This window comes from Strix uralensis, chromosome 2 (assembly GCF_047716275.1).
Source record: "Strix uralensis isolate ZFMK-TIS-50842 chromosome 2, bStrUra1, whole genome shotgun sequence".
NCBI classification, from domain to species: Eukaryota; Metazoa; Chordata; class Aves; order Strigiformes; family Strigidae; genus Strix; species Strix uralensis.
Genome location: NC_133973.1, coordinates 41413073 through 41434519, shown reverse-complemented (window position 1 = coordinate 41434519; position 21447 = coordinate 41413073). Strand labels below are relative to the sequence as shown.

The following is a 21447-nucleotide window of genomic DNA, read 5'->3' as shown; positions in this document are numbered from 1 at the left end:
GGTAACTACCCCTATGATAAAGGTTCAACCATGAGAACCTTTTCTGATTACACGTGCAGTGGTCCCAAACAACTGGAACAGCCCACAGATCAATTACAGCTGATAGTTCAACTTCAAGGATAAATCCTTTAAGAACACTCTATCATTTGAATATAAACACTAAACTTCATACCATACAACAGCACACAGCCAACCAAGCTTTGAAGATAAATCATTTTAAGGAACACTGTATTTCTGACACCTAAAAAGAGGTGGCAATGCTTGCTTCTGTTAACCATTTTCAGAAAAAAATGCAAACCACCTGGACCAGTGAGAGCATAAAGAAGGGAAACAAAACAGCAGGTCAGCATGTGGTTAAATTTTCTTACTTGGCTTTGCTCTAGTTCTAAATTTGTTGAACTTGTGCTTGTACAGGCAGAGCAGAGCCCCTGGAACAGACTACAGGCTGTGTCCCTACAAGGGCCTTTCTTTAACAGACTTTAAGAAACCTTTTCTCACTGTATGAGTCACTGATTTGTTCTTGAAACTCCCTGCGATGAAATGAAGGACCCAAAAGCATTTAATTGTTGAACACATAAAAGGAAGTATATTTAAAATAAAAAAAAATTGGTCAGACTGTAGAGTCAATTACCATTTTTAAAGGAATTTACAGGGCTGTTGTAGATGAGTCTTTTGGAATAGTCAGTTTATCGCAATGCCTAAACTGGTTTCTTCATTGCACAGTATTTTCTTTTAAAATGTGTGCATTTTTAAACAATTACATACATATTAAAAATCAGCATTTCTTTGCTTAAACTTAATTAAAACGTTAATACTCTCAGACAACACAGATCTGAAATGGTGAAACCAGTATTTGCCCCCTCCCACCTTACAACAAATTAAATTGAGACAAAATTACAAACACATTTCACTACATGATTATTATTAATAAAAATCAGTTTGTTTTTTTTTTTTTTTTATAAAGTTGCCCAAAATGCAAGGGATGTGCATAGGTTTACAACTTAGTCAGAATAATATTTTACTTTATTCCCTTGGGTACGTGTTCCCATGAACGGAATGTACTTTGCTGTAGATTACAGGTTTTATCAACACAGATACACCAACGGCATGAACGCTTGCGACTGTCCACATGCATTAAGAGTCAAGACCCAATTTCAAATTTCTAAAAGTTTTACAGAGTTCTTCAAAGAGACAGTATCACATTATCTGGATGTTACACAAAAGTACTTAAAAATACTATCCTAGGGAAAAAAAAAGCAAAAAAAGGCCTTTAAAATTTATGAATTTGTTTCATAACCACTAGACTAATTACTTCAAATAAATAAAGGAAAGTATTCCAATCCATAAAATCAGACTCTAAAAAGAATGTAGTGTTCCACCCCCAAGTTAAGGTAACAGAATCATATTATTATTACTATTAAAATAGATTATAGAAAGCAGCATCTATTTTGTGCAGTTTTTAGGGGCCCTTGAAATAAAAAGCTATGATTTCCAAAAATATAACATTCCAAAGGACTGAATAATACATATATTTAAAGATACATTTTATTAAAGTTTAGGAGAAATGATTAAAAAAAAGATACTGTCTCTTTAAATTAGTGTTTAATTTTTTTCCCCCTCCTCCTATCTATTCGGACATGACAATAATTATATTTTAGGTCACACTACATCTAGGTAGTCTCTAGGGGCCAAGACCTGTTGACACAAGGTCAATAACGAAGAGGTTTTCCATGTATGAGGTGGTTCCCAGTAATGACAGATTCTTTTTTTTTTTCAATTCTGTCGTGACCGTTCTAGTAGACCCAGGAGACCGGGACCCACTGTGAGGCTGTACACACAAGCTCGATGGCTTCCTCCAGGTGCCTGATAGTTTCATCGATTTCATTGTTGATAATTGTTAGGTCAAAGTAGTGTGCATATGTTCTCTGTAAGATTTCAGACTCCTTCTGCAGGCGCTGAAGGGATTCATCCTGTTTGGCAGTCAGAAAAGAAAATGGGAGAGAGACAAGTTGGATCCTTTTGTACTCTTCTCCAACAGCTTTCTTACTGTTGCTTGGTCAAAAAGGCCTTAGGGATGCCTAGGTGGCTTAGATTCCCCCACCTAAATCTATGGAAATCACATGGGAGAAATGGCTGACATAAACAGAACTCGGTTATTGACATTACTTGAGACAAAACATGAGTAAAAAAACAGCAAGGCAGAGGATGGAAGCTTAGAAAAGCAGCAAAGACATGAGCAACGGAGACCATATATGAATAAAACACACAAAATGCACAAATTTGAGCTATTGGGCCTATGTCCAGGGAAGAACACGAGAAACAGGAGAGGGTATATTGTCAGGTATCAGCTGTTCCCAATTTTGTTAATGTTTTCTGTTCAGCATCAGTCTTCTGGGCCTACTTCCTTTAATAATCATTTACTGACATGGAAGTTCTCACTCTACATTACTCTGTGGTTCCTATTTCAGCGCATGCCATTGCCAGCATCTCTTAGTGTGAGATCCTGAAGATGAACCGTGCAGCCTGTGCTCAAGAAGGGCCAGCGACAGCAGACTGGTGCTCTATAGGGGTTTGTGTCAGTGTCCTTACAGAAACAAGTGCATCCTACTTTCTGGGTGCGCTACTGGACTCTGCAGCCAGCAACACTACAGCTTTGTCAGTGAGGTCTGCCCTTCTGAGAGAACCAGATTGCAAAAGGCTTCTCTCTAGGACTCTTCAGCAATTACAAGTTTGAATTCTCTTCCTGCAAATTCCTTTAGAAATTTTAAAAAAGAAAAATAATTTGCTGCTTTCAAGAACCTTGAAATAGCCACAGGAAAGTAACAAAGTCCTTCCTGCCCCACAGGTCTGGGGTGGATATGGGGCAAAATGAACCATATAGACGTCTTGCTGCTCTGTAGTATCTACAGGGTCACCCTACTCCATCAATCAACGGGGATACACTTTATTCTAACAGAGTTTTAGGCTGCAGGAAGTACAGACACAGCGCTTATAGCTGTTTTGACAAGAAATTATACCGGGAATGGAATTTTATCCAGCTAATAAGAGACTCCCCCCCTCCCCTTTTTTCTGTTTAAACTTCCGAAGTATTTGTAGTTACAGTGACATGTAGCTGTGGAACAGCTGCTCTCAGGTCTGAAGGGAACAACCTGCACTGAGATAGTTCTCCTTCCCTATAGCTATGAAACCAGTCACTTCTGGAGGAGAAGTTCTGTACCAAAGTTACAGTTCTGCTTCTCTCCTGAAGCTGCAGCCTCAACGAGGGGGGGATGTCACCTTCACCTGACAATCACTACAAATTTCATTCAAAGTCAGACAAATATTCCTCACATGTGCTTCTGTACAAGGGATACTCCTTGTATGGACCATTATGTATTGCCAGCAATGCCTGGAACTTCTGTAGAAAATACCAGTGCATGCAAATTTAGGTTATGCTATTAACAAATCGGACAATATGGATCAATACTAATATTAAATATTTTTGTGGAACATTTCATATGGTCTAGTGTCTTTAAGCCAAAAACCTAGTTAGGTAAACTGCCAACTTCTCATAGATTCCAAACAAGACATCAATTTTTATCAGCAGATGATCTAAACCTTTCTGCTTAAATTAATCTACAAAGGGAAAAAAAAAATCATACTTGCCAAGCAGAATATTTTCAGTGCTTTAAACATATCTAGCTAAGATTAATGTTATATTTAAAGCCAGTCTTAGCAAAATCATCTCACACCTTTAAAAGAGTTTTAATCTCATGGCACAAGGCTAACGGTACCTGAAAAACCCCCACGAAGCCTTAGAACACACAGCTTTTTAACTGCTATTCGAATTTCCCATCAGTGTCATCTTTACCTACAAATATGAGAATTAACTTTTCTCACTAAAGCATCTATCTTACTGTGACTGACAATATAAAATCTGAACAACTTATATCTATCTAATCTTAAAAAAATAGAACTGGTAGGGAGAGAAGAATCAATTCTAATATTTACCTTGCACACATAGATGCCACAAAACTAAGTTTCAAAAATTCACTAAATTTAATATTTTTCTGACTTGGCTTCTCCTAGATCCAACTTTACTGGGATCAAAGTGGGTTGCATTTTGGAATATCTGAACTTCCTAGCCTGTTAGAAATATAAAACATTACTCCTTTCATATACCTTTAAAGGCACTACTAAGTTTGGCATAGGCCATTGCAGCAGTTTTCAAATAGGTTCAAACTTTCTCAAGTTTTGCAAAAAGAAAAGAGATTACAGTTCTTGCTTTTTGTTTTATTCTGGAACCAAATTTCAACTGTCTTTGTGATAGAGTATCTATTTGTACATTCAAAACCACATGAGACTTGGCTAAGTGTTTCCTCTGTGTCTGTAAGTCTTAAATACCAAAATTCATCTTCAAAGCTAACACTTCCTCAAAATTTTTTCTGTAGTAAGTTCCTCTCAATTTCTCTAAAATTTCATAATTAAATTTTGAATAGTGAACATCCCAGATCATTCTTCAAGAAGAGTATTCTCCAGCAGTTGTGTTCTCAATAGTCTCAAGAAAGAAGATATTTATCAAAATGTTCAGCTAGCTGCAGACAGACAAATGAATGGCTGCAGCTTCAGTAAGTTTACAACTGGGAGAAGAACATCTGTTTTTTCTTCTTTCTCCAGCTCTAATACAGCAGGTGTTTTATGTGGGTCTAGTTGCAGTGTGTCCAGTACTGGAAGACTTTTCTTTCCCATCACTAGAATTTGGTTCACTTTCCTAATCTTCTCTCCTTCACCACAGCTGGGACAGAAAGGAGTGAAGCACGGTTTTTATTCACAAAATCTCTACCATGTGCATAATGGCCACCAGTGATATCTTCAGTCTCTGAGGGCTGTTTTGTTCTGGCCTTAAAGTACATAGGACAATAGCTGCCACTTGTGACAGTCAAAGCACAGCCTAAGAAATTACTAATATTCCCTTCTAAGGCTGTGAACAATGTATAAACACACCATCAGGCCTTTGCCGATTTTGCTGCAACAGAAAGAAATTCTCCTCAATTTAAACAGTTGGTAGACTGCAAACTTCTTAAGAAAAATTTCTTTTATTCTTTCGCTGTAGAAAGGGAGGAAGCATAGCTAAAATTCAGAAGAATTTGGCTCAATAAAGATTTAAACATGGCTCAATAAAGAATTAGATCAAAAAAGTGGAGCCTGTCAACTCCTCTTTGCTGCTGTCTGGGCAATGGGATATAGAAAACAGCTGGAGGAAAGAGGAACTACTCCAGTGTTTCCGGATATGCTCTCTCCTCTCTGTTTCAGCACAGCAATAACCTGATTTAAGTTTTCTTTGTGATTAGACAGGTGGGTACACTCTGGGAGATTTCCTATAGGATTTAAATTGGTTTTGTGCTTTGCAGAATTGCACACAGTGCACTGCTATATTCAGTTGGAAATTTTGTCTCTTAGAGCTTGCTGTGTGGTCCTTGAGTACTGAGGTATTTTGTGTGGTCTATGATAGGCTAAAGTGTCTCAAGAGAGATACTTTTAAGATCAGGCCTCTGCACTGATTTTACCACAAAGTTCACATGTACAGCTGTAAGAGTAGAGATTCTACTCTCTAGTTTCTTTTGACTAGCAGATAATTGAAATCATTATTACATTAAATTTTTATTCCAGTGGTGAAAACAATGTTGAATGGGAACGAGCATATCTACATTCTAAAACTACAGAAATAACCAGGACTACCTTGTCAGCCCCTAGCTGGTACTTACAGGCAATTTTCTGCACCACTTTGGCAGCTATGTACAGTTAGTACGAGTGCGGGAAAATGAAAAGAAAAGCAAAGATGAAATTTAAGAAAACGTAAGGGGGGAAAAAAGGACAGTCATTTACAGAAGTGTTCTCAAAAAGTGTAAGTAAAATAAACAAAGCAGGGTAAGAGGATAAACAGAAAGGGATACTCATTATGCAAATGAACCTTCTGAAAAGGAAGCATGAATGGGAAATATGAAACACATACTCTCCACACCCTTGTTTGCTGCCTTGCAGACTGCTGACACACAGACACAATTTGCATATCACCCTTCACGCAGCCCAGTAAACCATGGAGAACAGGATCCTGTATTTGGGTAAGGTCTGTTGCCATTACCATTTCCTGACCCTCCCTTTCCTTAGGTTTAATTGATTCATAAATTAGCATGCTTTGTAAGTGTAGCCTCAGTTCAGCAGTTCATGTGCCTGACTGAAACCCTGCGTGCACAGAGACTTTAGTCACAAGAGCTTGTAATACAAATATTGAGAACATAATCCTTCTACTAATATTTCTTTGACATGAACAAGTATTTCCCCATCACTACTATAAAAGGCACATTTCTGTCCTCTTCCCAGTGTACCACGGAAAACATTTTCTCCCTCATATGAACTGTCCCAAATGTCTCTGTATTATATCCTATGGAAGATTAAAAGTTAAGTACCACTGGCAGATGAATGAGGCCAAGGAAGACTATTTGGGAGCTGAGAAACAGGTATGGAGGCAAGAAACCCAGGCAATTACATAATTCCACAGGGCACCTGGCTGCCTGAGTGCTGCTGTAAGCACAATGCTTGCCTGACACATCCTAAGAACGATTCTATTTTTTAGTGATGCCATGCCATTTGCTTGCACAAAGGCAAGTTCAGTGTAGAATACAGATTTTTAGTATTTTCTCAAGATTGTACTGATTTACAGCATATACCAACACCAGCAGTTCGACGAACTGTCACTTCACTAACATTGAAAATTGTGATGTTCTGAGAGATCTTCGTCTGCACACTCTTGACATTTACCAGTTAGGGTATGGATCCGTAAGACACAGTGAAATGACATAACTTACTGCTGTGAAAGTTAAAAGATCCTTCTTCCCCCTCCCATCTCTCTTCCTGGCTATATGCTTTCATTGCTTGTTCTGGCATTAGTGCTTGTCAGAGCCTTTGTGAGCTGCTTGAAAACTGACAAAAATCCAATTTAGAGCTAAAGTAGCTCACTAAAGGATCTGGTAAGTGCCTTGGCCAGTGCAGACTGGCAGTATATGTCCTAGAAGCAAGTTAGAGAGAATCGCTCCCTTCAGCAACAGCAAACTAGTAGAATGTCTCAGCTGCTAGTAAAATTGCAGCTCCAGGTCAATATTTTTCACTCTCCACTTGCTATTTTAATAATCATTCAGGGTATTTGCATTTAAATATGTTTGCTTGTTCCTTATTTTCCTGCAAGCCTCTGCAGTGATGTCATAGTTTCATACTTATGATATTGTAATTACATTTCTATAGAAAGAAGCTGTAGAGACAGGGCTTCTTACTTTATTTGTGCGTAATCAAGGAGACATCTAGGAGATTTAGAACAGGTTCATGGTCAAATCCAATTGATTAAATACCTTAATATCATGGTTTAAAAAAGGCTGAGCAGATAAAGTGTTCATATAAATACCATTTGCCCTGTTGTGAGCTAAATCCAGAATTGCTTGATATCATCTTTGAAATCAGTAGCAATCTGCAGAACGGGTACTCAATAAAAGCTAAGCAGGAAATTCAGGATGTGGACCTCCATGAATACTTAACATTATTCCACAAGCAATTACCTCTTTGGTCAAAGTTTCCAATTCTCAGAGAACAGTCTTTGAAATTAATAAGCCTATTTCTGATATATATTTGCTGTATAGAAGAAATACTAAAATACAAAGGTGGGATGACAGCAGTCATGCATACCCATTTCTTCAGTTCAGGCCAGCTATAATCTAGTGCTAGCACTGCAACTCAGAATTGAGTAATTTGTGCTAATGATTTGTCAAGGATTTGGAAATGGATCTTTGAGCTAGGGCAGAGAATGAAAGAAAAGAATATGTATTTTTAGAGTACATCATGTGGATCCTTCAACTTGAAGTTCATATTTAGAATTAGAAAAATCAATTAATGAACAATAAAATCATCTCAATCAACTTAATAATGCTGCCATACAATGGTCTTTCTGCCTCTCCACTTACAGACAAGGAAATAATTAGAGAGTCTTATCTGCATACTTGAATCTCATCCTTAATTCTGTCTTTGATAAGACATTAGATTGCAACATTTCATACCTCATTAATGCCTGGGGTAATCGTAGGTGCAGCAATAAAAACAACAAAAGGAGCAAACTCTGCAGTTCTCAGGACCTTCAATGCCTAGGTGAAAAAAAACCATCAGATACTTTAGAAGAATCCTCCAGCAATCAACATGAAATAAGTTTAGTCACACAAGCAAAAGATACAATGAAAGCTTTAGTATTTTCAGAGAGGGTCTTCCCATACAGTCTCAAAGAGTGCAGAATTCTGTTTGCATTTAAACTGAATGATTAACACCAGGTAAAAAAATTCAGCCACGCCATAAATAGGAAAAAGAGCCAACTTTATTTTAGAATAAATACTGATTAGAATATAATTTTTCATCTTTTTTCTACCTACCAACCCTTTTTTATTATTGTCTCAATCAAATGAAAATGTGATATGAGAGGTTTGAAGTTTTTAAAAAGTGAGCATAGCACTAATGCAGTAAATGCAGCACCAGTCCCCTGAACAAAATCTACACAAAAGAAAAAAGTTTTCATGAAAAAGTTGACTTAGTCATAATTTACTGAGTGACACAAAGAGCTGCCATACACAAAACTCTGGTACAGATCCAAAGTAGACTGAAGTGCAGGACAGCAAGTAAACATACCTCAGCTGAACTCAAATGGATGGACAAGATGAAAGTAGGACTACTAATGGTCAGTCTTTTTTTGCTCCTTCCACTTCCTGTCTTCTCCAGAATTTTTTTCTTTTTTTTTTAAAAAACCCAAACAAAAAACCACAATCTATCCTCTTCCCAAACTAAGGAGATTTTTGTCTCTGCTGTTTGAAATCCACCTCTATCTATCTATCTATCTATCCATCCATCCATCCATCCATCCATCCATGTCAACCTCCTCTAAACTCCCCATATGTGAAAGTCAAGAAAACTCACATAACTAAGGGTACCCAAGGAAAAACAGGCAAGCGGTGTAAAATAACTAGGAATAAGTCTACAAACAGGCTGGCCTTAATGGGCTGAGATGGATGTATGAGGAAGCTGGTTAAGAAAGAGGCTTGCTGGACACATGCTGGAGGAAGTGAAGCAAAGGCAGCTATTACCAAATGTAAATACGTTCTAACAAAGACTAAAATGGCTTCTGAGAATTGTAATGCTTCTGAATAATGCAAGTTGAAAAGGTTTATCAAGAGAGTTTGCTTTTAGCAGCTGCTCCATTTGAAATAACTATAACTGCTCCTCTCCCTGAAAAGTGTTAAATATGGGATTTTATTTTTCAGAATAGCAGCATACCAGCATAATATGTGAACTGTCCTAAATAATTTAGCCAGGTATCTTATTTCTGTTATGAAACTCTTAAAGAATTTGAACTTCTTGAATCCATTCTCAAAGAAGAAAGAAGGCAGCAAATCTAAGTAGATAACACTGCTCACAATTTTAATTTGTCTTTCCTCCCATTTCCTTCAATCTGCTAGAATAATATAAACATCAAGTTTGTCCATATTAATGTTGTTCCGGTTAACAAAACATATAAATACATCCCTGTGAATTGAAAGGAATGACTACATGGATGTTTCAAAGGAAACGTATCAGAATTTTCCACTGAAGATTTTATATATTGTATGAAAAAACTATTAGTGTTTCTTGAGATCTTGATTTTCCTTCCTGTCCAATTCTGAAAACTATAATACCACAATACAAAAAGAAGTTTATAAAGTAACAACACTAATCTGGTCATTGTGCAAACAGGATCAATATCTGCGATTTTCCATAAATGTTTCTGACAATGCTCAAGAGTGATATGAGCCAACAGTCAGTTAGGAACAAGATTACCCTCTAACACAGCATCAAAGAGAAATTTTTAAAAATATCAAAACATTACTCCTGGCAGGCAATGACAATTATTTGTTTTGATACGTTTCACTGGACATGAGGCTAATATAGTAAAAAGTTACACAGTAAGTGGATTTTCAAGCTACAGTGGTTGCATAGCAAGCTAAACTATGGATTTGTTTCTGCTGTATGTTCTTTGAACCAGATGACTACCAGAATTCTACTTTACGGACTGATACACCTTGGTGTTCCAGGGACTTCTGTTCCACATTACTGTATACATTACTTATCTAGTGTGCAATCAATACAAATAAATATATCTCACTAAAATAAGGTTGAAGGATTTGTGATGATTTTCATATGCTTCTAATTAATTACCTGAGGTTCTACATCAAGTATTGCAATTAGTCCCTGCTCATGGATCTTTCGTATTGTTTCCAGTTTTGTCCCATACATTGCATCCTCATGGCTGCCATATTCCAAATATTCATTGTTTGAAATATCCTGCATCATTTGGTCATGTGATACAAAGTAGTAATTTTTCCCATTTTCTTCATCTTTCTTTGGAGGTCGGGTTGTGTCTGAAAATAGAAAATACAAAATATTTCTAGTACAAAAGCAATATTAATATGAGGAAAGGCTGAGAGAGCTGGGACTGTTCAGCCTGGAGAAGACAAGGCTCAGGGGGGATCTCATCAACGAGTACAAGTATCTAAAGTGAAGGTGTGTAAAGAAGACGGAGCCGTTTTCAGTGGTGCTCAATGACAGGACAAAAGGTAATGGGCACACACTAAAACATGGAAGCTTCTGTCTGAACGTAAGAAAACACTTTTTCACTGTGAGGGTGACTGAGCACTGGCACAGGCTGCCCAGAGAGGTGGTGGAGTCTCCATCCTTGGAGATATTCAAAAGCCACCTGGACGTGGTCCTGAGCAACTGGCTCTAGGTAGCCCTGCTTGAGTATGGAGTTGGACCAGATGATCTCCAGAAGTAGGGATTTCAACCATTCTGTGATTCTGTAGGCCATCTGCTCCTCTCTTCCTCACAGGCACGCTGATATCCACTTGTTTCTCTTTCTTTTAATATTGCCTCACAAACTGATATATTTTCCACTATCATATTTATGCTGGTGACATATCTGAAACACCACACCTCTTCCTAATCTAATCCCACAGCTTCCAACAACCCTATCATAATTTCAAATAAGGTATAAAAAAATTGAACTCATCTTCCATTCTTAATTATACCTATTACTGTTCTGAGGATTAATTAGCAATGTTCTGAAGATTACTTATAGCATAGTTCAAAGATGAAAAGTTCTATAGAAATATTATAGATCATAGCTATTATTTTAAGGAATTAAAAACAATGGATTGTATCAACCACATAATCTCACTATACTACTCACTGCTGCTCTAGGTCTACTGAACTTACATACTCATATTTCTTCCAAATCCTCTTCTTTTGTAAAAACAGTTTTGTATTTTCCTTTTTTTACTTAAATTCTTATGAGGTTTTCTTCTTCTGAGTGCAAAAGTGTAAGTCTAAAAAGCAGGTGAGGGCCTGATTACTTGTGGTCAACGAGATCAAAGGTACTTAGCAATAACATACTTTTAGAATACATTGCTTCTTCAGACCTGGTCGGTAAGAGATGTATGGCCTACTGATCGTTAAAATTAACTCCCATTGTGTGTGACATGACCTTTATGATCAGGTTTTCAGTAGATAGATAATTTCTTCATAAAGCATTCCCCAAAACTCCACACCCAACTTAAGGCCTATCTCAAAAGCTACCTACTCCTACCATGGTTTTGTAAAAGAATGCAGAAAATGCAGTAAAATCCATTGCTACGAGTTGAAGAGAATAAATTCAATTACCTAGAGTCTGAAAGACAGATCAGGTTCCCATAATACTTAAAGTGTATGTGATACACTTTATATGATATATTTATATCACTAACATAAGGAAGTAATTTGGGTCTCTCAACACCAGCACAAAGTTCTATTTTAAATGCCCTAAATGCCTTAAATCTGAAACATCCATATAGGACTACTAGATATAACACAGGAATTAAAGGAGACCATTGCTCTTCTGGAGTGGGGCTGGAGGTCAGGCAACATCTAAAACAGGCATCTAAACAGCATAGTGATGCTTAAAGACCTGAATTTCATCCTGATTTGCAGTTTAGTCTTTTTAGTCGTCTTATATAACCAGTGAAGCAATTTCAGTTCTTCCACAGAGCAGGAATCTAATGCAGGCAATCTAAGGCATGGTTGTCATGATATAGGCGAGTCCATTTTAACAGGTATTTGAAGGTAAAGTAACTAGTTCAGCTTCTACCTCCCCACAGCAATACAGTTAGTACTTGAGAGAGACAGGGTGAAAAGCATACTGTAAAACATTTATTACTCTTTTAGTTCTCTGTAATGGAGAACATCTTTGTGGGGTTATTACTCCCTTCCCCCCATATAACCTTGTCTGTATTGAATAACATAGGTACAATGTGCATCACATACTCCTGGCACTGCACTTTGAACATGTCTAATCCAGGATTTTAGTGTCTAGATATAAACAGCAGTGTGACAAACAGTGCAGTTTCACATCGCTGCTGGGGTGATCTAATGGCTCATGCTTTCAAGAGGGCTAGGTCTTTGTTTTCCTTCTGCTGGTAGTGGTCTTTGTCTAAGTCCTTAGTGAGCAAGCCTGAGGAACTTAAATCAGCAGCCAACTAATCCTTTTCCCCTTCCAAATAGGTTTATAGATAAGTTCTTAAAAATATTACTTTCCCGCAACAATAAAATCCTTACAGGTAGAAAAGCACCTAAGTTAATTTTTAAAGTAAAGCACTAACAAGGTATAAAGAAAATTAAATTAATGCATAATGGTCATCAATGTCACTTCTGAGCCATGTATGGTGTTTCTGAAGTCAGCCTGAAATAGATTGGACAGAGTTAGCTGCTGGATCCTCTTGTTTCAGAATGCCTAGCTTGTGGAAAAAGGCTGCACCTCCAAGAGATCATGTATGCAATTCCTGCCTTGGTATTGATAGAGATTGTTTGGAAGAGAAAACACTCCTGTGCTCTTCATAACAACCCGCTTTTAAGTAGTGAAGTTAATTGCATTTTCTTTTTCTTATTGTCATCTCTGAAAACTTGAAGTTATTTTAGTATAATACCAGTCCTCAAGGCTAGGCTGTGAAAAGTAATTTAAAACATTCAGATAGGTACACATTAAAGGTTTCCTCTAAATCCAGTTTATACTTCTTCTCATGGGAATTATGCACAGTTTTAAACGTCAAGGCTGTTCCAATCTTACCTAAACTGTAAATGTAAAATTGGCACAGAAAAACAAGAAATGTTTTAGTCTTCATTCTAATAAGAAGTTTTGTGAATACTAAGAAACATTCAATGTAAAAGTGGTGCTGCTTACTACCCCTACCCTCTGAAAAAACAAAGGAAGAAATATACCTAGTCCTATCACAGTTCCCACCTTTAAGACAGGATTTGTCTCAGCAGAATTGAACACATGTAATAGTACAATGGGTGTGTTGTCAAGGATGATACAAACAGTTTTGAAGTACATTGTACATTGCTACTTACGAGGAATGGGGTAAGCAAATCTGTCCGGGTGTTTTGTGATGAGTGTGTTTTTTATGTGTCTTCTTCCAACACCGTGTGCACCTAATCCACAACACGAAAATGAATTATAAATTTTCCACCAGAAGGAGCTCAAAACTATGCTGTTATGTTCAGAATAATAACTCAAAATTACCTAGTAAGACCAGTGTTTTCCTTTTGAATGCTGGCAGTTTTACTACTTCTTCATATGTGACGAGATCTAATTGATCAAACACTAAAACACAAAAGAAACCCCCACAGGAATAAGAAAAAAAGACATACGCAGGGTGATAATTAATTGTGCTACAAATTATAATTTTAGTAAGTTTTAGATTTACAATACAAAGTAATATGTTATGGAAAATAAAACCATTTCATTATGCAATTTTAACAGAAGTGTTCATTTAAAAAACTTTTAAAAAGCAATAACAAAGCTACTGAAATGCTCAGGAAAGTTTGCATGTCCTTTCATGCAGTATTCAGCAGACCACAAAAATTAGCTAAAATGGCATGCCATTCACATTTGCATTCCTAAGAAATAGCAATACTAAAGAAAAATCCGTAGACAGTGACCAACATGAATACAATATGAGAACATCTATTTACACTAAAGATAGGAATACTTTCATAATCATGTTTTAAGATCTATGAGAAATGTATAGAGAAGAGTGTTAATACTTTGTGGTATTTATTCTTCAAAACTACCACCATATTAACTGTAATTAGAGTTCTCCTTAAACACACGTGCTAGTTAAATTGACATGCTTTTAAAACTTGTGACAGAATGAAGAATTCTAATGAAAAGTGATGGCATTACGTAAAAGAACTTCCACCATATTCAGGGAAAAATTGTAAAAGTATTCAACTGCAGTTGAAATTGGATGAATTCCATCATGCCTATTAATCTATTGTCAATTGCCAAGGTATATAATGATTGACAAATCAAGTTTTGTTCATTAAAAACAGCTTAGTCCTCCTGTGCCCAATAACACATCATCTCTGGTAATTCTTGCAGAATTCTAATGGAAAAAGAATCCAGGAGGCAGTTAATTATATTTATAAAAATTACAGCAATCAGCAATTGTGAGCAGACTAATGAACAAGAGTTTTCAGTTCTGTATTTATTCACACTATAAAAATAAGGGAGGAGAGACTGCATCTAAAGTATGGGATCTTTGAGTATTTCCAACTCCTAAACTGGTGTATTCACCTCAACTATGTTATCTCATCCATCTTTTAGGATGAGTACAGATATATCCCTCACCCCCTATCCAAAACCCCTTGGGAAAGTAGGCAGTGGGGGGAGCTTTAGTTTGCTTGCTCCAGAAGTCCCCAGCCACAGCATTAAGACTGTGGAGCCTACCAGAAAGCACATGCTCTTTGTACTAAAGTCCCAGTTAAAGCAGCAAAGATTTAACTTAGTGTATTTCTTTTCATAGGGCAGATTTTTCAATTCAACAGCAGTCTTTTCATCCTAGAGAAGAAGTACAACTACTTCAATTTACTCAAACTACAAATTAGTCAATTGATATACTCAACTCTTAAAGACCTTGGAAAGATACAGATATGAAAACTTCCTAGTCCATTTGAAGCATTTTGAATTTCATCCTAAAGAATCTCTTTCAACCTTTCCCCAAATATTAGGAGCAAGAATTTAGTAATATTTTTCTTCCATTCCACAAACATGGAATTTTTACTACTGTCCTTTTTGCAACTTCATGCTATTTAAACTAATTAATAATTAATTTCATGTTAGAAAGGGTTAAAGATTTGTAACACGTTAAACAGTTTTACCATTCTAACCATCTAGGCCTGCAAGTATCTTTTCCCATTTAAAAATAGTAAGAAAAAAATCAATCCTTAATTTTCTTTTTGAACAAAATCACATTATGTTAGATACAAACAACAGGAATAAACAACAGAAATGATACATATTAATGCCTTCATCACAAACTAGCAGCATGAAGAAGATGTGTTTTAATCTACATGGATTTAACTAATGATTGTAGGGTTTTCAAGTGCAAAAGAAAAATGATTAATTTTTTAATATACACAAGATATGAGGAATACAGGGCACATTTAAAGACAACTTTAATGCTTCTGTGTTACTAGCTAATAAAGAAAAGGACTTCTTGAAAGGAAACAGTAAGAAGCAAATAAAGAGGCATTGTCACTTGACAGGTTACTTACATGCACAGAGGCCATTGGGAGTAAGACAGCATGAAAAATGTACAGGGGTCATTGAGATATGGCTTGTAATATATTAGTAAAATAAAAAGTATATGCACAAAATAAACTTTACCATGCAATAGTCTAAACACAAGGCAAATAAATCACATTAAGAAATGAAAAACATATTTTATAAAAGCTTGGCAATCTTCTACATTATGCATAATATGAAGCATAATTCTAGTATGTTCTAAAGAGTGTTCTTTTATGAAGTCCTGCAATAACATTTCAGTAAAATAAATAAAAAAAAAATATCTAGATATCACAGCAGTATATCTAGAGCCTTTATAAAAATGTCAGTGAACCTAATAATGAAAAATATTTAATTTTTTCTGTGGGCTTTGGTTTAGAAACTGACTTTACAATAATAATAAGTATGACCGTGAAATTGCCTCTTGAAGGACACAATAATATAAAGTACAGAGGAAAGAAAAACAGGATGATATTTTTCTTGTTAAGGAGAATGTATTTGCTTTTAATTATAAAAAATAACTGAAATATTCTCTTCTTTACTTCGTAAACTGTGTGATTTGCAGAATAATTTCATTTCTAGTTCCAGCAACATTCCAATATATCACACCAAAATCTTAGCTCTCAAATCATTAGCTAGCCACACTAATCTTAGTTGACTATGCAGTATTTTATCAGGTCATTTCTCAGCACCCCTGTTCAGTCTTATCCCTAAGACAAAAATAACAGGGAAGTCCAAATATATTACCTACTGCTAAATGATTTATTGAATTTTATACTAAGATATAAGAGAAATAAATTCTACTTTCTTGTAAGAGCAACATTTTGACATCTGGATTAGACTTCTCAGTTTCAATTAATTATACTTATTTTGGATCCAACAGAAGAGATCTGATATTTATTCTGAAACAGATGCACTGAAAGCTTTCAAGAGCCAGTGTTGCCGTATATCTGACTAACAATACCAGATGTGAGAGAGTTCAGAGGAGGTAAATTCAGTACCACCTTAGTTAAACTTAGGTGAGCACCGTAGCATTTCAGTGAACCTCTTTATATCTTACATTTGGCATCATTCCCTGGAATATTACTGGCATCACCTTTAATACCTCAAGGACACTAAGATCAATAAACATTTCTAAGAGAAATCCTGACTCCAATCTGCGCTTTCATTAGCTTTTTAACTTCTTAGAGGGAAGTGGAAGTGTCAGATAGTATTCTGAAAGATCAGTTTCTTTTAAGGTTGTTCTGATGATTTTTAATGTTCATGTTTCTAATTTTTGGCAAACACTGTGGTCTGATGTAAAGTGACTAACAGCACTGATGGTGGCAAGCACTAAGGCAGGAAAACTATAAAGTGCTGTCAACCTTCTCCAAAATGTCCCTCTTACACCAAGATAGGAAAAGTCCAGATTACCTTCCTTTCAGGGATTTAATTGATACAAAGTCTTTGAGCTAGTTTTGCTGCTAAAGTATTGCTTGCTCCTTCTCCTTCCTTGGCCATTTCTCTTTCCTTTGCTTACTCCTTTTGAGCATGCTGTGCTTAGACACACTAACATTATTAACTATGTAGTTGCACTGTGAACTGTATTAAGAAATATATCTGCCCTAAAGAAAAAGAACCAGTGTTTTTTGTTGGGTTGTTCTTCAGTTAAGCCAGTTAACAGCAAAGTTATAGTGCCACAACTGAAGGGAGTAGCAATGCTGTGGGAATGTATACTAGGAGCAACTGATAATACTTTGAAACCAGTATTGTCAAAGACTTTAGGTCATAAAATTCAGTTTATTCCCAACAGTTTTTGTTAAGGTCATAATTAGTAAAACATGGTTTAGTGCTACTGTGACGAAGTGGAAACATTAAAACAACCAGAATGTTAAACCAGCAAAAGGAAGGAAACAAGTTAGCTTTCAGTCTCTACTTGTAAGAGTTTTCAGGGTAATGAGTTACATTTAACTGTGAACATCTTGAATGTGACAGTGAACTAAGGAGTATAAATGACAATTACTGTTCTTTGACATTTCTTAGATTTTATTTTCAAATTACTTTTAAGTAAACATAAATTCGGTAGTACTGATATGACGAGCTCTGATACTGCACACAGATTGTACAGGTAAGGACAAACGTGAAAATACAGATTTATGCTGTTTAATTGGTGCATTCAAGAATGCAACTGAAAAAACCTCAGGAATTAATGCAATATATAAAATACTTCCATTACACTGTTTGGACAGGTATATCTTCTAATTCTAATACAAATCTCTGCGAGTCTCCCAAGAGACCACAACAACATACTTATCATCACAGTATGTGATATCAATGCAAAAGCGATAGAAACAGTTTCCACACATTGAGTCTTTTATGTTAAAAGAAGAAAAGAACCAAATTCCGCTCATGAACGAAGGGGTCTTCCTTCTTTACTACTAAAACTAATGAATTTTGCTCAGCAAGGATCTCTTACTCTACAATTCTCCTTTCAAAATTTTCTAAAACAATTCAATTTTTCAGCAGTCTAAATAGAAAACTAGAACTTAGGATTCAGGCAGAAATCACTGCAAGGAGGATAAACTTCCAGTTTGTTCTATTTAGTAACTGTAATTACAACACACTGACTATGCAACGGCTCTTAGTCCACTTTCAGCTGTAACGCTTCAGGAAAAATGCCCTTTCACGATGTTTTCACATATATAAACACAGATTAACAAGGATGCTACTGAAAAGTCTTCTGTAGAGCACAGTACAGTTATATAGATTGCAAAATTCACATCCTGTTGGTTTCCAGTGCTCCTTTAAATATAAAAACTGAAACAATGTAAGCCTATATAGGATGTATTATGATGCATTTGTTTTGCTGCAGCTTTCCTCTCACTGATTAAGCTGTATGTTTAAATAGCAAAGAACAAGCAGAGTAATGTTAGAATAATTAGAATTGTACTTCTATTTTCATAAGTAACTCATTAGGTTTATATAACAGTGCCAGCTGAACAATTAATGGCAAGGTTAAGACTGTAAAAACTTTAACCTGTTAAAGATACTTGCTTTTTTTTTTCCCATACCTGCATTGTGCTTTGCCAAATATTTGTCTTTGTACTGCTTTTTTTTCTTTCCAAACCAAGTACAGCTGGCCTGTTGCTCCTGTTTGGTCTTCTCCATGGCAATACAAGCAACTCGCCTGGCATATAGAGGAGAAAAAATTTTTTTTGTTGTAATCGAAGTATTTTTAAAAAGCCACACAGAATGAATTAGAAAGATAAGACTTTTTAATAGTACAAGAGTAGAGTAAAACTTTTCAAAACCTTTTTATTTGATGACTTAAAAGCCCTTAGATACAGAGGTATTTTGATATAAAGAATATCTTCTTAGTGGTAGATCATTAAACCTCACAGATCAAGTGAGCATGGGAGGAAGGGTAGCTACTAAAATAGCAGTAGACCACTTTGCAGCAGATTAGACTGGAACAGCATGAGGTCTGTAAAGGCCACTATGGTCTAAATTACTTCAGAGCGTGTTGTAGAACTGTTTTGATGTCGATATTAGGATAAGTATTGCAAGTGTTCCTGTTGCAATGTATACCAGTGTCTCCCTCATGTCAGGGCTTGCAAGGGAGCTCTTGAGATGGAATAAAATATCTTGTCTACCTCTGTTTCTCTTCTAGCAAAATCTTCCTTAGCTAGTCCAGGTGGCACAGGTGCTGTTAAACGCTTTACAGCACTCTAATTCTTTTATGTAGTGAACCTTGTATGGAATATTTTAGGCTAGATTATCCATACGGATAAACTTTCTTGAGTTATGGCCATAACTTCATGGCCCAGGACTTGCTTGCCAGAGTTTGTGCTGATACATTTAAAATATTTACTGAACAGCTTCTGCATGATGTTCTGCATTGCTTTTGTGGTACTCAGTGCCACTGCTGTTCATTGAATCTGTCATTCAGGAATCTTTGCACTGTGATTTCTTTCTACTTTTTGGCTTTCACATGAAGAACGAAAAGAAAAGAAAACCCCAAAACTTCCTCAATGACCTTTGTGCTTGATGTCTTGCTAACACCTTATTCCTGCAGCACTTGCATGTCGTAGTTTAGAAACATTTTTTAGAACCTGGAAATTAATTTGACCCCCTTACATAAAAAATTTGTATGTAGCCTTCAATCCTAGTTTCCTATAGTGTATCAGAAAGCACAATGTTTACTAACACAGGTGTTTATTTTTCTAATGTAACCACACATATGATATTGAATGCAACCCTTACTGCTGTGCATATACGAGAAAATAAAAATCAATGTCAGACTGAGGCAATATATAGACTTTTTTTTTAAAAAAGAAAAAAAAGATACAAAAACTAGTTATACAACAATGAAAAGTGTGAAAGATGGAAATAAAAGCAAAGCTAAATTCATTTTTATAGAAAAATTAAATCATACCATTCTTGAAGTTCAGGAGAAGGAATAAGACCCGCAGTGCCATTTTTAGAGTTCTCGAGTTTACCCTGCCACCAGTTGTGATCATCTTTGCTAATGATTTGGATAATATCACCAACTCGGAATCTGATGCCAGCTTCTTTGCAAGGAATGAGGTCATCCTTTGCTGGATCATATTCAAATTGTGCTCTTACATATATCTATAAAAAAGAGTTTATAAAAGACACTGCGATATTATTACTGGTACAGTATTAAGAGTAACAGATAAAAATTTGATATGTGCATGTAGCTACACATACTGTTTGCCACAAGCAAAGGAAGAAACAGAATGGCAAAAGCACAAGTGATAGCTGAAAATGAAACAGAACCCCACCCCACCAGCAAGCAATGGAGACGTATGATGTTAATATTTTGAAAGCTCATGTCATCTCTATACTGTAAAACTTGAACATAAAAATGAACACATGTAATAAACTGATAGTCCCTCAAATCAATATTAACTACCATGAATCATTACAGACTACAAGCCAGCAGCTTACAACTTGAATGGTACTGTACTTTCTAACTGAAGTCCCATGATATGTTTTAAAAATTTGTATGACAGGAAATTTTACTGGACAGTATAAAGGACTTAGGCTACATTACTGATCTTTAGTATTTAAGACTAAAATTTTAGTACCTTTTTAAAAGATTAAAAAGGAAGTCCTGTGTTGCACCTATCACATACAGTTACTTGGGAGGAATCTGGGAATTCTCTGCATGGGTTTTTCAGTAAAAGCCTACTCCCATATAAATGAAAATTAAAGATTTGAGAAAGCTATTCTCTAAGGTACATTAACAGAAAGAATTCATATTCTGACTTCACAATTTAAAGTAATATACCAATCCCTGCTTTGCGTGTTAGTGAGGTCTCAACCCTAGAAAATAAAAGTGATCTCCAGTTTGGGTTGCTAATTACAGCCCTGATGCATCCAAGGATCTTAAAATCGGAATTAAATGTCATGTCCAAGACGGGCAATTTCTACAGTTTATGAACTTCAAACATCACCCTATACCATCTCAGCCATGTATATCCTACTGCTGTTTTTCTTACTAAACGTTAACTAGCTTTTTAAAAAAAATTACATTGCAAAGTAATATCCTTCATTTAAACAGTAACAAACAATTTTCAACTTTGCTCAAATTCTGCTCCAAAAATAGCTGTAACTATGCAGTGTTAGCACTATTCATGGCACTTAAAAAAGTTCCAATCTGCAACCCAACATATGAATAAAAGAACTTAAAATGGCTGATCACTACTATCTTGTACCTGATGCATTTTTATCTGTTTACAGTGAGA

General features: G+C 35.9%; 1 protein-coding gene across 17 annotated transcripts in view; it reads right to left on the bottom strand.

Annotated features, from left to right (window-relative positions):
- Positions 1-558: 558 nt before the first annotated feature.
- The window catches only part of CASK (calcium/calmodulin dependent serine protein kinase), a 225904-nt gene continuing 205015 nt past the window's right edge, over positions 559-21447 (bottom strand). For 7 of the 17 annotated variants that reach the window (XM_074858493.1, XM_074858498.1, XM_074858504.1 and 4 more), the window contains 8 exons: positions 20112-20308; positions 18748-18863; positions 13652-13732; positions 13480-13560; positions 10258-10460; positions 8082-8165; positions 5745-5771; positions 559-1970 (listed from right to left, as the gene is read on the bottom strand). In XM_074858493.1, coding sequence (XP_074714594.1) covers positions 1794-1970; positions 5745-5771; positions 8082-8165; positions 10258-10460; positions 13480-13560; positions 13652-13732; positions 18748-18863; positions 20112-20308 — 966 coding nt within the window. In that variant the 3' untranslated portion in view covers positions 559-1793. The remainder of the gene's footprint in view (positions 1971-5744; positions 5772-8081; positions 8166-10257; positions 10461-13479; positions 13561-13651; positions 13733-18747; positions 18864-20111; positions 20309-21447) is intronic. The other 10 variants (XM_074858497.1, XM_074858508.1, XM_074858503.1 and 7 more) reach the window with 3 other exon arrangements.